The 24,131-nt window shown below is 39.4% G+C and overlaps 1 protein-coding gene across 4 annotated transcripts in view; it reads left to right on the forward strand.

Moving 5' to 3' along the window:
- CAMSAP2 (calmodulin regulated spectrin associated protein family member 2) overlaps positions 1 to 24,131 on the forward strand; it is a 176,988-nt gene that overhangs the window by 116,877 nt on the left and 35,980 nt on the right. For 2 of the 4 annotated variants that reach the window (XM_050961354.1, XM_050961355.1), the window contains exons 5-7: positions 4,200 to 4,232; positions 7,829 to 7,970; positions 11,712 to 11,851. In XM_050961354.1, coding sequence (XP_050817311.1) covers positions 4,200 to 4,232; positions 7,829 to 7,970; positions 11,712 to 11,851 — 315 coding nt within the window. The remainder of the gene's footprint in view (positions 1 to 4,199; positions 4,233 to 7,828; positions 7,971 to 11,711; positions 11,852 to 24,131) is intronic. The other 2 variants (XM_050961356.1, XM_050961357.1) reach the window with 1 other exon arrangement.

Here is a 24,131-nt window from a genome sequence, read left to right on the forward strand (position 1 = left end):
GGTTGGCATTCCAGTTCTCAAGCTTCATGCTATTTCCCTTTTGTTTGGGAACAGGCTATTCCTTTTCTACAGGGTTTGGGAGTCAATAACTATGGACAAGTGGGCACTAAGCATTGTGGGACTGGGGTATGCCGTTCAGTTCCAGTCTGTTCACCCTTCCCACTCAACTACTCTTTCCCTTTTCAGGAACCCCTCTCACTAGTTTCTGCTCCTTCAATATGTGCAGACTCCAGGCTTTGGGGGCCATAGAGGAGTTTCCACTTCAAAATCAGGGAAAGAGTTTCTACTCATAGTACTTCTTGATCCCCAAGTCCAAGGGAAGGATGAGACCTAGCCTCAGTCTCTGTGGTTTCAACAAGTACATCAGATACATGAGACTATGCATGGGTACCCTAGGGAGTATTCTCCCGCTCTGAATCACAATAGCCGGTTTGCAGCCCTCAATCTTCAGGATGCCTACTTCCATATGGTAATCTTCCCAAGTCACAGGAGGTTTATGAGATTTGTAGAGGAGGTCAGCCTTATCAGTAAGTACACTGTGCTTCCCTTTGGCTTTTCCTCCATTCCATGAGTATCTACCAAATGCTTCACTCTAGTATCAGCATATCTCAGAAGAAGAGGAATTCTTGTCTGCCCAAACCTGGACAATTGGTTAATGAGAGGCAAGTCCAAAAAACAAGTCCTATGTAATACCAATTCACATTATGTCTCTTTGATCATCTGAGTCTGATTTTGAACAAAGGAGCGTTGACATTAATGCTAATTTAACAAACTGATCAATTAGGTCCCTACTAGACTAATAAATTTGAGAGTGATTCTGCCAAACAAACGGTTTCAAGCAATTTGTCACCTGTGTCTAGCACTTCAATCTTAACCTTCAGCCACAGTCCTTGTGTGCGTGAAATTCTACACCATATGGCTTCATGCACTTATGTAGTCCAGGCTGTGAGATTGTGCCTTCATCCTCTTCAAATGTGGTTGAAGTCAGTTTATTGCCCAAGTTGTCAGTTGTTGGACAAGCTTGTCCAAGGTCCTTCAGTGATCCTGGACTTCTTACAGTGGTGGACAGTTCTGAGCAATATATGCCAGGGTATTCCCTTTGGTTGTTTTCCAACAACCAGGATTATAGTCACCAATGCTTCCTCAATAGGTTGGGGAGTTCATCTAGAAAAACTGAAAATTCAGGGCTCATGGTCGAAAAGGAGGCTTCCTTTCATATCAACATCCTGGAGCTTCAAGCCATTTACAATGCCTGCCCAGCCTTTCAGAATCACATTGGGGTGCAGCAGTTCATATGCGCACCACCAACACCACCACAATGTATTATGATCTTAGGATGCAATAAAATTTTGGCAGTTCTGCATCAAGGAAAGTATAATTCCTGCAGCTGCTCATTTACCTGGGGTCCAGAATCACTACTTCAATCATCTCAGCAGGAATTTCTCCCAGAATCACAAGTGGTGTGCCAAGTTCCATCTTCTTACAAGGGACATCCTGATTATAGACCAGTTTGAGACGAGACAACTAGAAGTACTGTCATTTTTTTGCTCTCAAATAGGTCTCAGTCCAGGCTCCTTAACAGATGCCTTCCATCTGAATTGGGGATCGGCATTGATGTATGCCTTTCCCCTGGTACCACTCATTCCTCATTATTCTTAAACTGAAGTTGGATCATGCCAAACTAATTCTTACTGCAACAGTTTGGCCAAGGCAATGTTGACTCTCTGACCTACTCAGTCTGTCATTTCGACCTCCCACTACCCTTCCTCTTTATCATAATCTGCTGACTCAGCACCACAGTTGAGTTTTGCATCCAGTGTTCAGAAGTCTACACCTCATGGCATGGATCCTGCATGGTTAGATGAGGAGGCAGAGGAATGCTGTTTGGAAGCTGTTTAGCAAGTGCTATTCAGTAATAGAAAACCGTCCACAAGAGCTACCTATTTGACCAAGTGGAAGCGGCTTTTGATGTGATCGCTAGCCTGGGGATTCAACAAAGGCTAGCCTGCATTTGGGACATTTTGAAGTATCTGCTACACCTTCAGTGCTCTGATCTGTCTCTCAGCTCCTTGAAGATCCAATAACAGGTGATCTTGGTGTTTCATCCTCTGATCCAAGTGAAGTCAATTTTCTCTAATACCATGGTAGCAAGATTTCTAGGAGGAGTCATTAGTCTCCACCCAGCAGTGAAAGAGCCAGTTCCCTTGTGAGACCTTAATACTGTGTTAACTGCTCTTATCGGGCCTTCACTTGAGCCCCTGGCAACCTGTTCTCTGTCCCACCTGTGCCAGACGACAGCTTTTCTTCTTGTTATAACATCTGCAAGGAGAGTATGTGAACTGCAGGCCCTAATGGTATATGCAATTTACACAGTTTTTCAAAGACAGACTGGCCCTATGGCCACATCCAAGATTTTTGTTGGAAGTGGTTTCCCAGTTTCACCTTAACCAAGTAATATTTTTGCTATTCTTTCCCAAACAGCAATCAAATACATATGAACAGCAACTTAATTCATTGGATATGAGATGATGCTTGGCGTTTTACCTAGAGAGGACTACGCTTTTTCATTCATCACCTCATTTTTTGTCTCCTGTGCAGATCAAAGGAAGGGTCAGGCTGACTCTAGGCAGATTTCCAGGTGAATAACTTCCTGCATTGCAATTGCATATAAAGTAGCTATTCCTCAGACCATGCTTCCTCAGAGATTATGGACTTATTTGATGAGGGCCCCCCCAACATCAATAGCATTCCTAAGTGCTGTTTTGATATTGGACATTGGCAAGGCTGCTGCCCAGTCTTCTGTATATACTTTTATCAAGCACTATGTTGTTAGCACTGCGTCAAGGTCAGATGCAAACTTTGGAAAGGCAGTTCTGCAGTTGTTGAAGTAGACTCCATGTCCCACTACCTTAAGGTATGGTTTGTGAGTCAACTGAATGGAATACACATCTACAACCACTCAAAGGAAAAATGGTTCCTTGTACTGTAACTGCTGTTATTCTAGATGTGGGTGGAGACGTGTATTCTACAACCCAACCTCCAGTCCCTCTGTATCAGAGTGTTTTGTCTTGATATTTGGAGCAAAGGAACTGAGAGGGGTTGGGGTGGCACTTCCATTAAATAGCCAGGGAAGGGGTTCAGGGCCAGAGGGCGTGAGCGTCATCCCTACTGGTACTGCTAGGAAAGGTTTTCAGTGTTGATGCACTGGGTGCTCGCGCACCTGAGTGGAATACACATCTGCAGCCACGTCTCAAAAAATCAACAATTACAGTACAGTAACTGTTTTTTTGTAATAAATATTTTTCTGAAACCTATAAGCACAATTAGGGACTAATCTAAAACCCTTTGAAATTAATGAAATAATTTCCATTGTTGTTTTTTTTTCAATGGGTTTGGGATTAAGTATTTAGAGTGAATTTACTTTGATTCTTTGCAAATCTAGTCTATATATTTTATAGACTATTTGATTAAATCCACCCATTCTGATCCCCCCTCCCCCTTCTCTAGAAGTAGCTGAAAGAAAACTATGCACATGAAAACTAGGTTATACATTCAGGTCATTGCCCATCATGTAGCTGATGCTAATGTGACTTGTAATTGCAAATACATGATTGCCTGCACCCCTCATTTTTCTGAAGATTGTCCTAAGACTATATTTACAAAATATTTTTCAACTTGTATGAAATGTTACTGGTTGGCATTGTAATTAACTGTTAAAAACCTCACTGGAATGTATAATGTTGCTGTACAAACATGTTTAGACCTGTTACTATACATTGTGTGACCTTTTTTGCTTGTTTGCATATTCTGTGTTCTGAGTCATTTCTTTTTGATCATAGTCTCAGATGAATTCTTCATTTGGTAAAATTGATTGCATATCCTGGGTGCAATTAGATGTGTGAGGACATCAAATAAAATAATAGTAATTCTAAAAATGTGTCTTTTTAGTGTGGGAAAACTACTCTGATCGACAGAGACTGAAAACTATCATTTCCATTATTAGTTTTACTATTAAAGAATTTCATTTTATCATGTATGAAGGCTACAGTGTGGCATTTATTATGAAATTATAATACACCATTATACAAAACTGAGAGTTTATAGCAAAATTTCTATGTAGGGATAAAGTATAAAATCTGATAAAAAAAAAATTTCCTTTTGCTTTTTGTTTTTTCTTTTTTCTACTGCTTCCGCTGAAGTCTCCTACCAAATGGTTTTGGAAACTGGTTCCTGTAAGTTTGCCTGACTGCTTCACCTTTGATCTAATAGCTTACAATGAGAATGCTGGTGTACTCATTCATTTCATTGATCTCAAATAGATTAGATTATAGTATAGTAGATTGCTGTCCGTAGGGTTCACATAGTTTAGAATCCAGTCTTTCAAGGTAATCTGGGGAAAATTAAAATATAAGGTATGATTTTGGATCAGAAGTTGCTTTAAGAACAGTTGACATGCATCTGTAGTGGTTATGATATTTTACTTTTTAAAGTGCAGTGTGTTGCCTTCTCTGACCTCACCTCAGAATATAAAATATCCTCTCTGTACTCTCTCTAGTAAGGTTCTTTGCTTGGTTCATAGGCAAACACCTATTCAGAGTGAATCAGAGCTGCTTGTGTACTTTATTAAGAAAGTTGATCCACAGAAGCCAACCTTTGTGGCATTTGAAGTTTTTAGACACTTATTAAAAGTGTGTATCTCACATACCATTTATCCTAGTTTCTGTCTTTTCAATTAGTGATGAGTATGTAGGGGAGCAAAACTTTGGTTATCCCCTTATTGTTAAAATTATAAAAGCATAATAATGAAGTCTGTGCTTCATTAATAACAAACTAAATTTATTTCCTTGATACTCTCTTTTCTGAGAGTGATCATTTTTCTTTATCATATTGTAATTTGCAATAAAATTGTATGCAGTTTAATTAACGTATCCCCTTGCTACACTTCAACAACAAAGATAATATGCTCTTTTCTCTGTCATCAATAAATCCATACTATAGGTATGGAGCTGCTTTGAGATTTACTTAGTCTGTAGATGTTCAAGTAAATGCTGTACTGCATTTGGTTCTGTTGTCCAAAATTGATCTTTCAATCAAATCACACATGTAGCACTTGGGCAGGCCCTCAGATAGTTTTGTTTTAACTAATAAGAGATGGTTTATATATTGCAAAGAGAGAAAAATGCACTTAGCAACTGCTTACTGTAAATAAAATTTTGCCATTGCCTAAAGAACAGCCTTAAAAAAGAGTTTGTAATAGTGACTACAGCTGTTCTATTTCTAGCTGCTTGAACCCAAATTCATGAGTCTGTAGCATAAAAGTAATTCCTCTGCAGTTTTGTCTTTTTTCCACTATGCATTGCTATCTACATATATTTAAAGAGACTATTCAGTTCTGGACTATGTAATACCATTTAAATGTTCTTATTTCAGGAATGAAAGGACAACAACATAACTAACATAGAGGAGTAAAGCCACAAGTGGGCTGTATATGGTTATTACAGACCTATGAAAATAAAGTACATCTCACATCAAAATCTGACATACAGTATTTCCATTAAACCAGAATGCTAGTGAAGAGCTGTTTCAGAATAAACCTTTTGTTGTTGCTGTTTTTGCATACAGTATTAGTTTACCCATAGTTCTCCAGCAGTATATTAGAAACATCATATGTATTTGCCATGCAGTTATTAAAAGCAGTGCTGTACAATCTTTTGATAAATATGGTACTAGCATGTTGAGGTGTGTTATTTTGTTATGACCATGTTTATCATCACACTTTCTAAATAATTACAAGAGATTTTCTTCCAAATTAAAAGTAAAAAACAGTCACTGGTGGCTACACAGTAACCTGAAGTAGCATAACATCTGTTGCCTTCTTTATCAAATGCTGAATAAGTTCCTTTTAAAACATGATACAAAATATACCTTGAGCAACCTAGTAGATTTGACTATATTTTAACTTATTTTTCATAAAGTTGGGTATTTCTGCTCTCTCAGACAACCATCTTCTTCCAGGTCTACCTTAAAGGTTTGACAGTTTCCAAGAGTAGTCTATAGACAATGTTCCTAAGGCAACCTGAATCATCATTTAAGTGGCAGGAAGTTTTCTCCCAGAAAGTCATTGTGTGGTGGCATAAATGTTTTTTAAACAAAATTGAGAGACTTTGTTTTTAAAACAATATATTAAATGATTGGGAGACATTTTTAATTATGATTTTTGAGCCAGTCTGTATATTATTTGTTACTGCATCTTCTTTGCTATTGTTGTCTAATAATAAAATCAAATCTCAGTAAAACATTTCTCCTCATACTTCATTTCTAAATCATTTCCATGGTGGAAAAGCATAATTCTGTCTTTGTGACATTATAGTGATTTCCATGACAATAGATTAGATTGTTATGAGTAAAGAATTGCAAATTGGAGGGGGAGGAAAAAGCTCTGACAGGAAGAAAAATGTCTTGCTTAAATATAGGTAATTTAAAATGTTACTGACCTATGCAAATCAAATATTGTTAATACATGAAAGATAAACACATTTTGTTTAGCATTTTCAGATGTCTGCCATAGCAAGGAGAAACTGTCTTCTGCCATTTGTATCTTCATACAACATACTTCATACAATAGTGTCACCACATTTCAAACTTCAAGTAAAGCTTTAAATCTCACTCTTTAAATCTGAAAATACTAACTGGTTAAAAGTTATAGCACATTCTGATGTGCTGTAATAAAGACTTTTCTTCAGTTCACAGTACTGGTGTCTCTCCACAAGGTAATACAGTTTGGGAGTTCTGCATCTCTCAATAATCCCCCATTTTAGCCAATTTGAGAGACATGGAACTGCACCGAATGGAATCCCATCTAGTTCTCACCAAAAGTATAATTTTCAGGGTTAGAGTGAGTGAATTCTCAGAACCTCAAAAGAGATCCCTCGGATTCCATCTAAATATATACATAACTTAAACATAAAATTAGTTAGCTCAGGGATATTCTTGACATCATAATTAGCACTTAGGTATGAAGACAGATTGTAAACTTTCTGTAGTATTTGAAAATTAAAAGGTCATATCAACAACTTAGTAAATAAATCATTTTATATGTCCCTTTTTTTTAATCTGCCACTCCAGAGGATGTGAGAAGACACATTAAGAATGACCAATATGAAATTAGAGCAAAAAAAAAGTTTATTTTCTAAATGTTTTCTTTTTGTAATGTTCTTTTACCCTAGAAATCTTGACCATAATACACTGTTGTCTGTATGACACAGACTAAAATTAAAATGGAGCTGATCAAATCCAGATGTCTCTACTTTTGAACTTGGCAGCAGGTCTGTTATAACTGAAGCATGTATTGGCCCAGATCCTCATGTGGTGCATACTGGCATAGCTCAGTTCACTTTCAAGGAGCAATGCAGTTACACCAGCTGAGGATTTGGCCCATTATGTTAGACAAATAAATAATTTTTGAATGCTTATGAAATTGAATTCCACTGTTCGTAGGTTATTCTCCTAATAGTTGTTAATGAATTATCTGATTTCAGAGTGAATTAGAATATTGTATGTATTTGATCAGACTTTGGTAGCATAGTAGTTTTGAATGAAAGTTGCAATATTATCATAGGAGCTTATTTTCTTTTAAATCTATCTACATTTTGCCTATTTGTTTAGCATAAATATTAATCTACAGAAAGTAACCACTGACAAAATGGTGACTGACTTGATATTACTTAATGCCTTTTCACTAATGGAACACAGAATCTACAGTACAAATCTGTTTTCACATATGTTTCTGAGCATATGTCCATTTTAATCTCCTCTTTCTACATGGTAGGCTCGTTACAGGAAGGAGCAAACACTGCTTAAGCAGCTGCCTTGCATTCCATTGGTAGAAAATCTGCTGAAGGATGGTACAGATGGTTGTGCTTTAGCTGCTCTGATCCACTTCTACTGTCCTGATATTGTCAAACTGGAGGGTGAGTGTGTATGTTAGATGACTCTCTAGCATTAAAAAGATGCAAGTGAAAATGGCTTTTTCTTCAGTATACATTAGAATGGTGGCATTGAATAGCATAGATACAGAAGAGGTAAAATTTGAGAGTTTCTTAAAATCTCTGACTCATGCATAAAATTTCAGTTTTTAAAGAGAGAGCACTACGTACCAGGGTATCTCCCAATATTATGTTTACCATTACTATCTATAAATCACCAAGCAAATATAAATTTGTAAAGATAATTCCATAAGGAACTGTTTTGGTAGATTCCTCACTCTTGAGAGCACATCCTTCAATGCCTAAAGTGTCTTGGCATCCAGTCCTTCTTGGTCATTCTCTAGCCTTCTGTTCTTCCCAGGAAAGCTTCAGCCTTGTTGGGATCATGCACATGGATCTCAGGCTTGCTTAGATCTGAAGTGTGAAATCCGTATGCAAAACCATTCCAAAGAATGCCTTCAGTACTACAGGCCTCCAGATTTAAGAGAGAAAAACTCCATTTGCTCTTGGGCTTATGAGATGGAAAAAGTTGGCTTTCAAGTTATGTAAGTGTCAAATCCAGGCACGTGCTGTTATTGTCTAGTGTATCTGATCAGAGAAGGGTTGAAACCAGGACTGCGATGGATGCTCACTCTTTCGATCTTTGCTTCCAGTGCTAACACCTTGCCCACTTACTATTTGAGAACAGACAGAGATTCAGAATTTCTGACTGATGCATTTTTTAGGCCTGAAGTTGGAATCTCATGTATGCCTTCCCACAGATTCCTCCACTCTCTGTTTTTCAAAACAGTGAAGCAAGACAGGGCTCATGTCATCCTCGAATCCCTAGCTTAATATCACCAGTTTTATTGTTTGGATCTCCTAACCATAATATCCCATTTACCCTTTTAAAATATGCATGTGAAGTCTCCCTTTCTGTCTCGAAAATAAAGTCAGAGGTGATCAGGTCCTACTGTGAGAACCGTAGAAAACATTACAAAGATAGAGTAAGCCTCAATCAAACTTTATCTAACAGTATTATTCTTGACACTTATTAGATTTGAATGTTCACATGGGAAGCACCAGGTCATTTTGGAATTAAGGACACCAGCTACCAGAAGGGTATGCAGTAAAATGGAGAAGCTTTAATAAATAGGGAAAAAAGCAGAAACATAGACCCAATGTCTTCTCATTCTTTGTATTCTGGACTACTTGCTTTCTTTAAAAAAGAAAAAAAGACCGTACCTGGCTGCTTTTAGCAATTTATCATAATCTTCCAGTCCAGGGAACAATAGTTTTTCTTCATCTGACTATGAATAGGGCATTATTTTTTTATATCTTCTAGTGTGAGGCTTTACGGTCCAGAAATTAGAACTCAGTACTGACAAGACCACTTTTACTCCCCTGTCTCTCAAAGCTGCAGTCTCAGTAGCTATTAGATCAACAACCAGGCTGAGTGAGGCTGCTTATGCCAGATCCTCCTTTCATCTTGTTCTGTAAGGTAAAGTAGATGCTATGTCCACATCCTAAATTCCATATTAGTTGGTCTCTTGTAGTCTTTATCCCAAACCAAATTTAACAGAAGAAATTAAACCTGAATATTTTCAGTTTAAAAGTGCGTTGATTTGTTGCCTGGTGAAGAAAGAATTTTTTGTTGTTTTCAAGATTTTTTTGCATTTGTGGCCATATTCAAGTTGGTATCAGTTTCAGTTGAAAGATTTATCTAAATTATTAACTCCTGTCTATGACCAACATAAGTCCCTCTACCAGGTAGCCCATCCTAATAGTGGTAAAACACCTTCCATGGAATGCTGGAGAAATGTCTCCACCCTGAAATCTGTAAAGCTGCCTGTAATGGGGTCACACTCACCTCTCACGAGCACCCTCTGGCTGAGTGCATGTGCCTACACTCTCTCTAGGGTGACCAGATGTCCTGATTTTATAAGGACAGTCCCGATATTTGGGGCTTTTTCTTATATAGGTGCCTATTACCCCCCACACTCTGTCCCAATTTTTCATACTTGCTGTCTGATCATCCTAACTCTCTCTCTCTCTCTCGGTGGTGGGTCTTTGGTGACTTGGCCCTCCAGCCAAGTCATATACAGTCTGTCTGTGAGATAAAAGCAACATAAACCCCTTTCAGGGTACGAGTCAAACAGAGGCCTCTCTTAGTGCCCTCTGTAATGTGTCTCTCAGTTTGTCCCTGCTCCAGAATAGAGCGGTGCCCCAGGGCTCCTTCCCTGAAGGCAGTAACTTTGCCCTCTCAGGGCCTTTCTGGCCCCAGCTCTTCACTTGGGCCATTAAAAGAGTTTGGTTCCTCTTCTGGGGCGTATCAAAGTCCAGGCCACTTTTCCAGTGGCTGGTAGAGAGGAGCTGGGTCCGCCTTTTACTCCAGGTCCCAGTCCAGGGACCCTATAGGTAGCAGCTGTCCGTGATGTCCCTTTAAATAAACTGTGTTGCTGCTATAATTCCCTGGGCCCCTTCCCCATGGCTCCTGCATATTCTTCACCCTTATTTCAGGGCCTTGTCCTTGTGGAGTTCCAGCAGCCAGCCTGGAGCACCATCCACTCTTCTCCAGCTGTAGCAAGGAACTGAACTCACTCTGGCCCTGCATCTCTTCCTATACTGACCTGCTGGGCCCTGATTGGCTGCTTCCCATGCAGCCGCTCTAGGCAGCCCGAAGTACCCTCTCCTGCCCTTTTCTGGGACAGGGTGTGGCAGGGCCACAAGGCCTCCAGCAGGGGACTTCAGGACCTCATCCACCCCATCACACTGCCACATGAAACTTTGTTCACATCTTCACTTACCTGTACTCCCTCAATTTAGTAATAAAATCTGATGCTTATATTCTCTCCTTTTTATTTCCTTCAAGACCTCATTCTTTAAGAACTTCTCTAGGGAATTATTACTGTAGTCTATCTCTTAAAAGACAATTATTGAAGGAGAAAGGAAAGTTACTCAGCTGTACATGATATGTAGAGTATATTGTAGCATCAGAACCACATGCCCTACTCACCATTACCACTTCTGTGACTATAAATGGTATTTTGAATAGTAAAAGGAAATGAGGGCATCAGGGCCTGCAATTACTTGTATTAAACTCATTTTGAACAGTTGGCTCCAAAAAATAGAGTGTGTGGTGCCCATACTGATATTGGTTTTATATGTGGAGCCAGAGTTTGTGATGTTGAGGCACAGTCTCTCAAGAGTGGCTGTTCAGTGATAAGAAATAAATATGCTTGGAGAACTCCAGTAACAGATGTAAAATTCCATTTACCTTATTACTTGTATCTGAACGTTTAAGACCTAGTTGCAAGAGGGATACTGTAATCAGTGCAATATATTTAAGTTATACAGTTATGTTTGTGATGGGCTCAAAATAATAAATGGGTCAAGAGTTAGATCATAACTTATTTCAGGAAGGGTCATTAAAAATCATAATTAGGAATTATCATTTACCAAAAAACCCAGTCATAGCATGTTTTAGAAAATATTCAAGATGTTAATCTACTTCAATAGCATAAAAACAAACCTATAAAAATGCAATGGAATAAAACGTAAGATGACATAACTCAAGATTCTGAAATTAAAATCTAATTCAAAACTCGATTTTTAAAAAATTCCTTTTGACAAAAATTTTTCATTTTTTAATCTACCTCCAAAATGCTTAGCATTTATTATATGTAAGGTTTTTGTTTTCGGATCTGTAGCTATGCTTAACTTTTTCTGTTTCTGCTTTCATTTTAGATGTTTGTTTGAAGGAGACCATGTCATTGGCTGATAGCCTTTATAATCTACAGCTCATACAAGAATTTTGTCAGGAATATTTGAACCAGTGTTGCCATTTCACTCTTGAAGATATGCTCTATGCTGCTGCTTCAGTAAAGGTGAAAAAAAATTTTTTTTTGTTTTGAATGTATGATTTCTTCTGATCTGCTTTAGTAATGCTATTTTAACTGCTTTTAGGTCTATTGCTATGTGGTTCAGTGAAAAAGGACACTGCATTTGTTGGGACATGGTGATTAAATTATAATGTTCATATAAAATGCATGTTTGAGCTGCACATATCACCTCATTTTTGATGGTTATTATTGACCTTGAAATGTAAATATATTTTTAAAAGGAGAACAGGTAAAACTTGAATTTTGGGCAGACTGTCATAACTTTGTTCTCTCAATTAAAAACACACAATCTGCAATATTTCTTTAAAAATGTAATTGAGAGTTATGATGGCTGTGACTGCCTAAGTTTTTCAAACTATAGTGTAATTTAAAGTTATAGTTTCTAGAATAACTAACTCATCTCCCCTTGTCCATCTATACAGAAATATAAAATATATATACAGTGTTAAGTTCTGTGTTTTACATGTGTATGTGCTATCTTTATTTGATAGGCTATGGTTGCTCAGAATTTCCAGAATTAATTTAATTTAAAAATCTAACACTTATGCACATAATTTATAGTTGTGTGTATTTCATTTCCTTACCTTAAAACAGAAAACTGTACTGAATTTCACAGTATGTGTGTTCGTTATAAAGTATGGTATGAGATTCAAGTAAGTGTTTGAGTCTTCTAACAGGTATACAGAATTCTACATATAATTGCAATTAATGTGTGTGGTATTACCTGAATAACTGTGTTTAGGGCTCATTTCTGCTAAGTGCTGAGCACCTTCAACTGCCACTGACTTCACCCAGATGAAGGTATTTAGCAGTTCACAGGAGCACTTAGACTCTTCCAGATTTGAGCTGTTGCTGTGTACTTCAGGCTTTATCTGCATACACACACATTGTAGTTAATGAGGCAGTGCCTTCCCTCGATTATGGGTGCACTGTTATTGGCATAAATGTGCTTTTAATAGGTATAGCTTTTCCATTGGAGAAGGGGAATAAACTATACAGCTTTGTACCAATATAGCTGTGTTCACAATAGGGTTCATACTGACATAACTGTAATGCTAAAACATCACATCCCTAGTTGACATACTACCACAAAATCTGTGAGCGGACCAGGCCATAGTCACTAAGGGCTTGCTTACATGCAGCATTATACCAGTTTAACTTACGGTGTGATTTTAAACCTTTTCAGTGAAGCCAGTTCAAAAGGCTGTGTGGACACTCTTATTTTGGTTTAAACCCAGGGTTATTTCAGTTTAAGAAAATTAAAAACAGATTTAAGCGAAATCAAAATAAGCTACTCTTAAATCAGAATAAGACTTAGTCTACACTTAAAAGTTAGGTTGACATAGCCATGTCAGTCAGAGATGTGAAAAAAACAGCCTGACCTACATAGCTATCCTGACCTAATCCCCAGTGTACCCAGTTGTGTCGATGGAAATGTGCTTCTGGCAACATAGCCAACTTTGCTGAGGAGGATGGTCTTCATACGCCAACAGAAAAACACCTTCTGTCAGGTAGGCTGCATCAACTCTACAGTCTTTATGCCAGCATAGCTGTGCTGACATAGTAGCCTTAGGCCAGGTCTCCACTACACTCTAAGGCCTAAGCGGGGGGGGCGGAGTTCGAACTAAGTTACGAAACTTCAGGTATGCTATTCGCGTAGCTGAAGTCGAGGTATCTTAGTTTGACTTACCTGGCCGTCCTCATAGCGGCGAGTTGACTGCCACAGTGCCCCCGTCAACTGCGCTTACTCCTCCTGCTGAGGTGGAGTACGGGTGTCAATTAGCGGATTGATTTATTGCATCCAGACGAGACACAATAAATTGATCTCCGATACAGTGAACGCTACCCGCTGATCCGGCGGGTAGTATAGACGTGTCCTTAGTTTGGTATAACTACGTTGCACAGGGGTGTGAAAAATCCACACCTCAGAGCAACGTAGTTATACCAGCCTTAACCCCCCCACGTAGACAGCGTTTTGTTGATGGAAGAGCTACATAGCTATTACCTCTCTCTGCCCTGAGAATATCGATATAAAGGATTGCACTGGTCTAACTACACTGATTTAGCTAAACCATTGCACTAAGGAAAATAGATATGTGCATACACAGTACTGTTTTTATTCATTTTATAGATTTATTTCTTAACAACTTCCTCTTAACTTGACAGAACACTAATTCTTTCAGGACTGCATAGATGCCAAGTTTGAACTTTTAATATGAAACTGTTCTTTAGTTTACAAGTGCCAAAAAGTATCTCAGCAATATTTTCTGGGACTGTAAAACATTTTCTCTGTGCTTGGGTGATAAAATAGCTGAATAGATTTTCTTCAAGTTATAAAATGAAAACGCATATCAGGGCAAAACATGTCTTTTTCCAGAAAGTTATATACTTAAAACAGAGACTTACGATGGAAATTCTATTGTGACTGTAATGATAGTGTGACCAGTATGATTCTATAATAGATATTTTCAGGCTTATCCTTCGAACATGGTAAGGTGTCTCACAGAGACTGAGCAGAGCTTTGAGTACGCCTTTGGTACCTCTGCTTTCTTATAATGAACTATCCTCTTCTCAAAAGAAGACAGTAAGAAAAAAAAAAAGTACCTCTTTTTGCTAGTCAGGTATCTTCTTTAAGGTTAGTTTAGAGAATTGGAGACAACTGTTGAAATGGTTTCTTCCCTAAATGTAACTCTCCTTTTTGTGTTTTGTTCTTTTTTTAAAGACTCTGTTTAAAATATTTCCCTTTTTTGCTTAAGATTCTTCTTTGAATGTCTTCAAAGAGTTAAACATTCTTTTTGTGACATCATAGCCATTGCAGATGGGATGCAATCAGTTTTCTGCATAACTGGGTCATCTTCACGGCTGCTCTTATGATCTCCAGCAGTTTCTCAAGCTGAGTCAAAAGGCTGGAAGCCTGCATGTTGTTCTGCTGGATCCCTACTAATATGGGTAGTCACACTGACTTTAATGGGACTGCCTGTGTCAGTAAGAGCTGCAGAATCAGTCCCCTAATGTATAAGTATGGTCAGCTCTTGTTGATTATTCTGTTACTTCACATATTGAAACTTCATCAGTTCCTACTAGAGGCAGCCAGTTTCATCTACTTGAGTCAGCATTTGGCATTTTCAAATTTCCACATCACAGACTGCTCCCTATCGACATGCTTGTTATACTGTTATCTCTTATTGCTTAGAATATCTATTTGCTTGTATTGTGGGAGCAGACAAAAGGAAGTGGACAGCAGGCTTGCCCACTATGTCAAATTTCTGCTCATCCCATCCTGAGCTGAACTTCTTCCATGCATTTTGATCTCTTTCCCCCAGACCTGGCTATCTGGAATATATGGAATCCATGACTCCTTATTGCTGTGCTAAGCTAATCCATGACAATGAGTAATGCTATTTTTGTATAGGAGATGCGTAGTGTATAATGATTCAAATAAGTATCCAATATAAAGCTTTGAGAACAAGTATTTGGATATAAATATTTTCTTTATACATTAATTTCTTATATTGTACACTTTAAAAATGCTACAGACTAAGTAATTTTCCTGCTTCTGAATAATTTCTTTAGAGTGGATTTAGGACATTTGTAAATTGAAAAAGCTCATTGTGGCCATGCTTTCACAAGCTTCATGTGGCACAGATACCTATTTAGATGTGAATGGTACACAGAAAAGCTGCCAAGTTTTCCTCCTGAGCCTTGGCAGGGAAACACTAGCTGGTGCTGCAAGCTCTGTTCTGCATGTGTGGAAAAGACATGTGATTTTAAAATAAATTCACAGTTAAGATGAGGGCTTTCCAAGTTTCCCAGGATATCCATTGGGAGTAACTTCTAATAAGAATATATGCTCCCTTGATTAATCCCTTTGAAAAAGCTCATGTTGTGAGCAGAAACCTTAAATATCACACAACATATTAAAATGCTATATAGTACAGAAAATTGTGTTCTCATTCTAGAAACTGCTTAGGAATGATATCAGTGTGTGATGCAAACGTATAAATTTATTTTCTATTTGCTGACTCTTCCAAAGAGAATGTTCATGGACAGAAGTAGTTTTTAAATTTAACTGCCACATGATAGTATATATTATTGTGTAAGTTTAAAATAGTAGCCTGCTTTTGTAGCTTTTTCTCTGATTTTATCAGTGTATCCTAGCCCCTGTCCCTCTCATACAGCTTGTTTTCCTTATTGAATCTCTTTGACTAAAAGGGTATAATGGAATTTGCTGTTTCCTTTCTGCTAGAGCTTTGACTAATGCACTGCCACTTGCCAGCAGGGGGATGGTTTGCATCATTTCTGCAGAATGCACAGCCTGCAGATCACCAGGCTGACACATTTCTATCTCCAGCTTATAAAATGAAGTGTGATTCCTTTGTACCTCAGGGAAACTATCATAAATTGATTATCTTTTAGCTTGTAGTTTTGATCCCTTTTCTGTATAAGAAGCAAAGTGATTTAAAAACAAATTAAATATGTTAAGAGCAGGATTAAATGCTTCAGTATAATACATTTTAGAACAGTTATTTGAAAAGTTGCTCACAGATGAAGTATAACATAAATATATTTAGTGTACATATCTTCAGAAGATTAAATGCAATCCAGCAGTCTGCTTCCTCCCAATTTCATCTTCTACCAGTTGCAGAAGCAGCAAACAATTTCTTTGTACTTGTTGAACTTCAATCCTTGGGCTTAGTAGCAATCATTAAAGCAGTAAATTAAGATTTCTAACATGCTTACACCCAGGGCTGGAGCAACCCATTAGGTGACCTAGGTGGTTGCCTAGGGCACTAGCATTTGGGAGGTGGCATTTTGGGTCCTTTGGCGGTGACCGCAGCGGCCAGATGTTCGGCTGTCCCATCGTCCGCATTTAGAAGGACGGACCTGAGGCGGGGGGCACAGGGACGGCCACCTGCAGCAAGTAAGGGGAGGCGTGGCACGCAAGGGAACTGCTTCCCGCCCCAACTCACCTCTGCTCCGCCTCCTCCCCTGAGCATGCTGCCTCGCTCTGCTTCTCTCCCTCCCAGGCTTGCGGCGCCAAACAGCTGATTGGCGCCACAAGCCTGGGAGGTGGGAGAAGTGGAGCGGCAACATCATGCTCGGGGAGGAGGCGGAGCAGAGGTGAGCTGGGGTGGGGAGCTGCCGCATGGCTCCCCGGACTTGGGGGAGCTGCCGCGGGCGAGCTGCTGCAGAGGGGGGCACCTTAGGGTGGAGGGGCAGGGAGGCGGAGAACTGCCACAGGGCTCGGGCGGGCGCAAGGTGGAAGCTTCACCTAGGGCATGAAACATCCTTGCACCCGCCCTGCTTACACCTTTCTTTGTGAAAGGCAGAAGGTTGGGCAGAAGTTTCAGTACATTTCCTGGCCTCGATGTGTGTGGCCTAGCTGTTGCAACTTGCAAGTGGATAAGACTGTACAGCAGGTAGTGATATTATCATATCAAAAATCAGTTAATCTCTGATATTGCTGCCATAAGTCAAAAAGAAGCAAACTGCCAACAGAGAGTGCATTTTAGGGGAAAGCAGTGGCACAAATCACAGTTGAGCTTCCAGGATGGACATGGAGTTTCTAGTGCAGCAGTTGAAAGGAAGCTAGGTACTCTACTCTGACTTCCTGTGTTCTGTTGTGATTAAATATATCCACCTTTCCAAACCATCTTGTTATAGTCTGAGGCTTAACAGTTAAACAGGAGATTCAGGGAATATTGCTTCAGTGTCCTACAAAGGCTACCTTCCTTTAAAGCTAGGACATATACTTTAAAAATATAGCATGCCTATAGGATGTTGCCAGATCTGATCAACAAGATTCCAGTCAGTAAGGCTATATCCACACTTAAAACGCAACAGCAGAACAGCTGCTGTGCTGAATCTGCGCCACTGTAGCACTTCCATGTAGACACTCACTACAGCGACGGGAGGGGTTATTCTGTTGCTGTCGTTAGTCCACCTTCCCAAGAGGCAGTAGCATGGTTTAGCACTGTCCACACCAGAGGTTAGATCATCTTCACTGTGTTGCTCAGGTGTGTGGATTTTGCATACTCCTGAACATTGTAGCTGGCTTGACCTAACTTTTTAGTGTAGATCTGGCCTAAATCTAGAGAAGAACTAAGTAAAATAGCCTTGTGCTTAATTTACATTTTGGATGCCAGAACAGTTCTCCCTTGTGTCTGACTTTTTCTGCAATACCCCATGAGGCCTGAGGACTCAGAAGTGTGTCATGTTCAGTCATTGAAGGTATGTCTGCACTGCAGTGTGATCCTGTGCTTGACCCTGGACTCAAGCCTAACTCCCCTTGTATCTACACTGCAGTTGCGCTAATCCAGGGTCCCAGGGCCCTGCAGGGCTGGAGGATCCAAGAGTCAGGATCCAAGCCCTATTGCTTTGCAGAAGAGATGCAGGCCTGCTTGCCTGAGGTCCCGGGAGTCACCTGGAAGTATTCCACAATTCCCTGGGACAACTTCCTTAGTTCTCGCTACCTCAAAAATCTTCAGTCCACTCTAATGAAAACAGAAGCCATTCCCCCTCCTCTTGGCAAATGGCAGCAGCTCAGGTCAGCGTTAACCCATTCTTTTCTAATCAAAGATCTGCAAGCACACTATCAGACAGCCTCTTGGATTTGCAACAGAGAGCAAATTGACCAAGCCGTTTGCAAAGCGAGCTGCTTCCTGGCAAGGTACAGGGCAAGCAGTAAAGTTTTCCCACAGTGCACCATGGTCTTAGGGTAGAGTGGCCACATTTCAGAGTTGGGGGGGAGCACTAGGGATTCTGGGATAAGATTAGTTTGGCTTGGGTCTGCACATTGCAGTGTGGACATTAGAGCCCTAAGTTCAAGCAAGGATTAGAAAAGTCTTAACATGGGGTTAAATACAATGTAGATGCTCAAGTCTAGGGTTCTCTAACACAGGTCAGCTGACTAAAATCCTACTAACCCTGGACTTACACTGCAGTGTAGACACATCCTGAGAGTTAAATGATTTCAGACATTTCCACCACCCACTTCTAACACATGCCAGACTTATAGTCTGCCCAAACAGTTCTCAGATAACTTCACTGCTGACCTAAGGGGCATGAGAGTCACCATCATCAAGTTCCTGTCCCAGAAGACTTCAGTTCCTCTAGCTGGTTGGCTGAGAAAAATAGAAAATGGTCTGTGATATAAAATAAATAAAGGAGCACAGGGAGTGGATTATGCCCTATTTCTTTTGAAGCATGTCAGGTCGAAACTGTGTATTTTGGGTTACATTAGTGTGCTCATTGCATCCTCCAGTTACGCAAAGACCAAGTAGTTCATGAATATGTGTGAAATAAGAATTCAGAGTTTGTCTTAACCAAGAAGGTAATGATTGTTTCTGTCTCTGATATCAACAATCGTAGAAACGAAATCAAACAAATAGTAGGCTTCAGTCATTAAACAGCCAAAGTGTTTTATGGTGTGTACACATTGTACTGCCTTTCAAGTGATTCAACAGATAGTTATTTGTTTAGCTTACTTACAGTATAAAAGGCACGTTGGCTTCTAAAGACACCATTTCCAGATGGATTAATTATGAAGTAGTTGTAGCATATGAAGCCAAGAAAAAAGACACCCTTTTCCCTCCCCCATTCCAAAAGATCATTGCAGCACACTCACTAAGGTAATGGCTAGTGATGTTGCAGAGGATATCTGAATATGTTCCATGGATGTTTGAGGCTCTACACAGTGGACTAGTTGGTGTTGGCTTATTTACTTTGAGACACAAAGATAGTAGGCAAAATCTGATGAAATGGTGAGGAATAAAAAATAATCAGATAGTGAAATAAGTGTTATAGTAATTTCTTTTCTAAACATTCCTATCCTAGTCAGGATCAACCCTTCACCAAACATGAAACAAGCAAAAATAGCAGGGTTTGGGTCTCTTTTATTCTTAGCAAAGGTTGGTTGTGTCAGCTTGCCCTTTTTTCCCTTTGCCCTTTCTCTTCCCCCCACCTCCTACAAGCTGTTTTCTCCTGTGATGGTTTTCTCATATTTTTCTTTACACATATCTGGGAAATCACTTTGATCTGGAAAAGAGGCAAAAGAGGGAGCTCTCATTATGTCTTGTCACAGACACATGTTCCACCTGGTAGAAGAATGAGTCCATGCAGGTGTGAAAATCTGCAGAAAACCTTTATAGGTAAAGCTTAAACTGTCACAGAAAAATCTCTTTACTTGCCATGTAGTCAAGTTGTCAACTTGAGCTTAAGGCATCCTAGAATTTGACTTCCTAACCTAATTAACACTAAGAGTGTATCAGAGGAGACATGTTTGATCTCTTATGAAAGATCACATGCTTCATCTGGCAGGTGAGACGTGTTAAAGATATTACTCCAACCATGTTTGTGGTTTTTATTGCTGTCATTCTTTACCTAATTGCTGGGAAGTTTACAGCTGGCATTGAAATCACTTACGGAATGGATGGAAAACTTTTCAGGCCTAGCAGGCTGAAAGTGAAGAGTAAGATTTCCACAACATCTATTTTGGAACTTCAGTGTGCTGATGACAACGCAATCTTTGCCCACTCTGAAAAAGATCTTCAAACTATCTTGAATATGTTTGCCGATGCTTACACATGTCTTGGTCTCACTCTTAATATCAAGAAGACTAAAGTGCTCTATCAGCCCTCTCCAAATGAGGTATACATGCTCCATCTATCAAAATCAATAGAAAGGCACTGGAGAATGTCTGTCATTTCCTCTACCTTGGAAGTAATCTTTCATCCAAGATAGATATTGATGCAGAAATTCAATATCACCTGAGCTGTGCCAGTGTAGCTTTTTCTCGTTTATGGCACAGGGTCTTTGAAGATCACGACATTCGAACAGACACCAAGCTTCTTGTTTATCAAGCCGTTATTCTCCCAACACTGTTGTATGGGTCCGAAACCTGGATGACCCATAGACACCACTTGAAAGCCCTTGAGATGCACCATCAACGCTGTCTTCGTAAGATTCTGAAGATCACATGGGAAGACAGGTGCACCGATGTTCTGGAAGAAGCAAAGACCACCAGTATCGAGGCAATGATCATCCATCAGCAATTCCACTGGACTGGTCACGTTGTCCGGATGCCAGACCATTGCCTCCCAAAACAGGTCCTGCTCTCTCAGCTGAAAAAAGGGTACTGTAATGTGGGTGGACAACGGAAGTGTTATAAGGACTTGCTGAAGGACAACCTAAAAAAGTGTAATATTGACACTGATACCTGGGAGACGCTTTCCCAAGATCGCTTAAAATGGAGTGAAGTCCTACGTGATGGTCCCCTGCCTTTTGAACTTGCTTGCCAACAAGCCGAAGAGGACAAGAGGTGCAGGAGGAAGGAGAGACTGTTCTCCAGAAATGGTCAACAGCCTCCTGCTGAGCCTGAAAAATCTACCCTCATTGTAATAGAACTTGTGGTTCAAGGATTGGCCTTATTAGCCACCTGAGGACCCATAACTCCTATGGAAGATGACCATACTCGGTAACAAGTGATTGCCCATCATTGCTAAAAGAATCATATATGTACATAGTATGAGTGGAAAAGACATTTTGGGTCAACTAGTCTAGTTTTGACATTATATGTAGCCTGTTTCCCTTACTACTATTGTTCCTTCTAGTAGTGTCTTAGGGCTTGTCTACACTTAAAGCACTGCAGTGGTGCAGCTGCACTGCTGTAGTGCTTCAGTGAAGACACTACCCATACCAACAGGAGGGCTTCTCCTGTCAGCGTCAGTAATCCAGCTCCCAAAGAGGCAATAGTTAGGTCGATGGGAGAATTCACTTGTCTATATAGCGCTGTCTACACTAGGGATTAGGTCAGTTTAACTGTGTCGCTCAGGAGTGTGGATTTTTCACACCCTTGAGCTGTGTAGTTATACCAACCTAATTTCCTAGTGTAGACCAAGCCTTAGAGAATATTTTCTTAAGTCAGGAATCTTAAATTTATCTGACCTACTTGACTTGTTCAGATCCAACAGAATGGAAGCTTTATGTTGTGAAGTCAACCTTCTGTATGTGAATGGATTTAACATTGTCTTAGCCTGAAACAGTTATGAAAGGCCTGAACTCCCCACAGTCATCTAAACAGGGTGTGAAGTCTGAAATCTAATATGGACCATATCTTCAAATAATTTAGCTGTGAAGTTGCACACATGAAGTGGATGCCTTATTTCTGTATGTAATTACTAAATTAAGCATGCAAAGTGTGTAATTGCATGCATAAAAGGCCAGATAAGCAAAGGGCAGAAATAACAGTGGTGGAATCATTTTTTCCCACTAAGGAATGTTAAATGCAATAGTAACAGTATCTAAGGGCTCATTTGTATTTGAATACAGTTTTGAACAATTGAGTTTGCCGACATAATGCTGACTGATTTGCTAACCAATAAAAAAAAACATGTTCAGCATCATGTCCTAACTCAGGGCTTGTCCATACAGAGACATAGTGTGTGGCACATAAATGTAAATCTATCGTGCACTAGCTTGCTGCATGCTAAATCACTGTGAGGACCCTGCTGTAACATATTGTGCAGCAAGCTAGTGCCTTATAGAGTCATGCCCTGGTTTGCCATGCGCTAAGTCTCCATGTGGATATGCCCACAGTGGCTCAAAATCATGTTCATACTTTAAAAGTTTGCAGTATAGATGAATCCTAATTGTTGTGTTGCTACATAAGGGCTATGTTTTATCCACAGTCTTAGTACAACTCTCCTTCTGATGTCAGTGGGAGAACTACTGTTGATCTAGGTGATATATTGGGCCTAACATTGTAGTCTAAGCCCACAGTCCATAATTAAACAATGTAATTTGGCCTTCTCCACAGAATGTTTGAAACACCTCAACTCTCTCCCCTTTCACTGTCTTCTAATCTCTCTGTTGTATACTCATATTAACTATCGACTTGAATTTGAGGCAGCTCGTTAATATGTATTTTTACATGAATAGCTTTTAAAAGACTGATTATGTTTGCATCTGGCTACTTCCCCTCTGGAACACAAGTTGATTGAAGCTTGGTTATAAAAGAATTGTGGATTTTTAAATTGTTATGCTATTAATTAAGCTTTAACTTTTAAATATGCAATTCCAAAATTAATAAATATTAAGACAACCAAAATTCTCTATAAACATTAAGATTAATTATTTCTGGATGATCTGTGAAATTTTCTGACATGTAATGCCTTAAGTATATGGATTCTTTAAAATTAATCTTAATCCTAAAACTGTGTGTGGGGAAATAAAGAGATTCTAAAGGAAACTTAGAAGATCATGTATGTAAATTTTGCTGAACCATAAAAACCACCGTTACATTATTTGCCTTTTATACAGAAACCAGACATGCAATTAGTAAATTTTTGTATAGAAACTTGTATTCATTTACTGTGACTACTATATCTGAACAGTAGGATTATTTCATTGTATTCCATCAAAAGTCATAAGTAAACTAGTTTTTATATCATCAAGTTAATTAATTGCTTTTAGGTAGGCATGAAATGTCAAGAAGGGGAACGACGTAGGTAAGGTCAGAATCGTTTAGAAAATGAGAGTAGAGCTATAAACCCGAATGTTTACAGCTGCAAGTCTGCCATCTAGTGTTGAGTAATTTTTGAACCACTAAATGTGTTCAGAGCACAGTTATGAATTATCATTAAGATTATGTCATGTTTCTGCACTAATTGTAAATGATGATAAATGATAAATCAAAAAGCAGCCAAAAGCTTGGTTGGGGGAGTAATGCTCCCAGCAGTGACACACGAGCATGAGTGACAACCTCAGGGCAGGCTGTTAGAAATCAGGGCACAAATCCCTAATTGGTTGTGAGATCTAAACTTAGATTTTGTCAACAAACTGCACCTAGTGCAAACTCCTCTGGCACTATAACAGCCTTCACACAGAGTCAAAGACAGCCCCCTTGGGTACTCGGGTGTGTCTTGCCACCCACGTGAGCTTATCTCTGTGATAGATGGTTCCTTACACTAAGAATCACACCAATATTTAGGTTATTCGTGATCACAAAGGGCCAGTCACTTACCCCAGGTCACTTGCGCTTTAGGTCTCACACCAAAGCCACTGCTTGTAGCCAATCCTGTAGTAAACTATATGAAGACTTACTAATAGAGAGTTATTTACAAAGTTAAAGCAAGCAGACAGACAAACAATGAGTTAGGCCATGTCTTCTCTACTAAATTAGGTTGACCTAACTTACATTGGCACACAGCCACCACAGTTATTAAAGTACTTGTGTGTGTGCACATTTGGCTCCTTATGTCGGTGG

Source organism: Gopherus flavomarginatus, chromosome 7, assembly GCF_025201925.1.
Source record: "Gopherus flavomarginatus isolate rGopFla2 chromosome 7, rGopFla2.mat.asm, whole genome shotgun sequence".
Lineage (NCBI taxonomy): Eukaryota > Metazoa > Chordata > Testudines > Testudinidae > Gopherus > Gopherus flavomarginatus.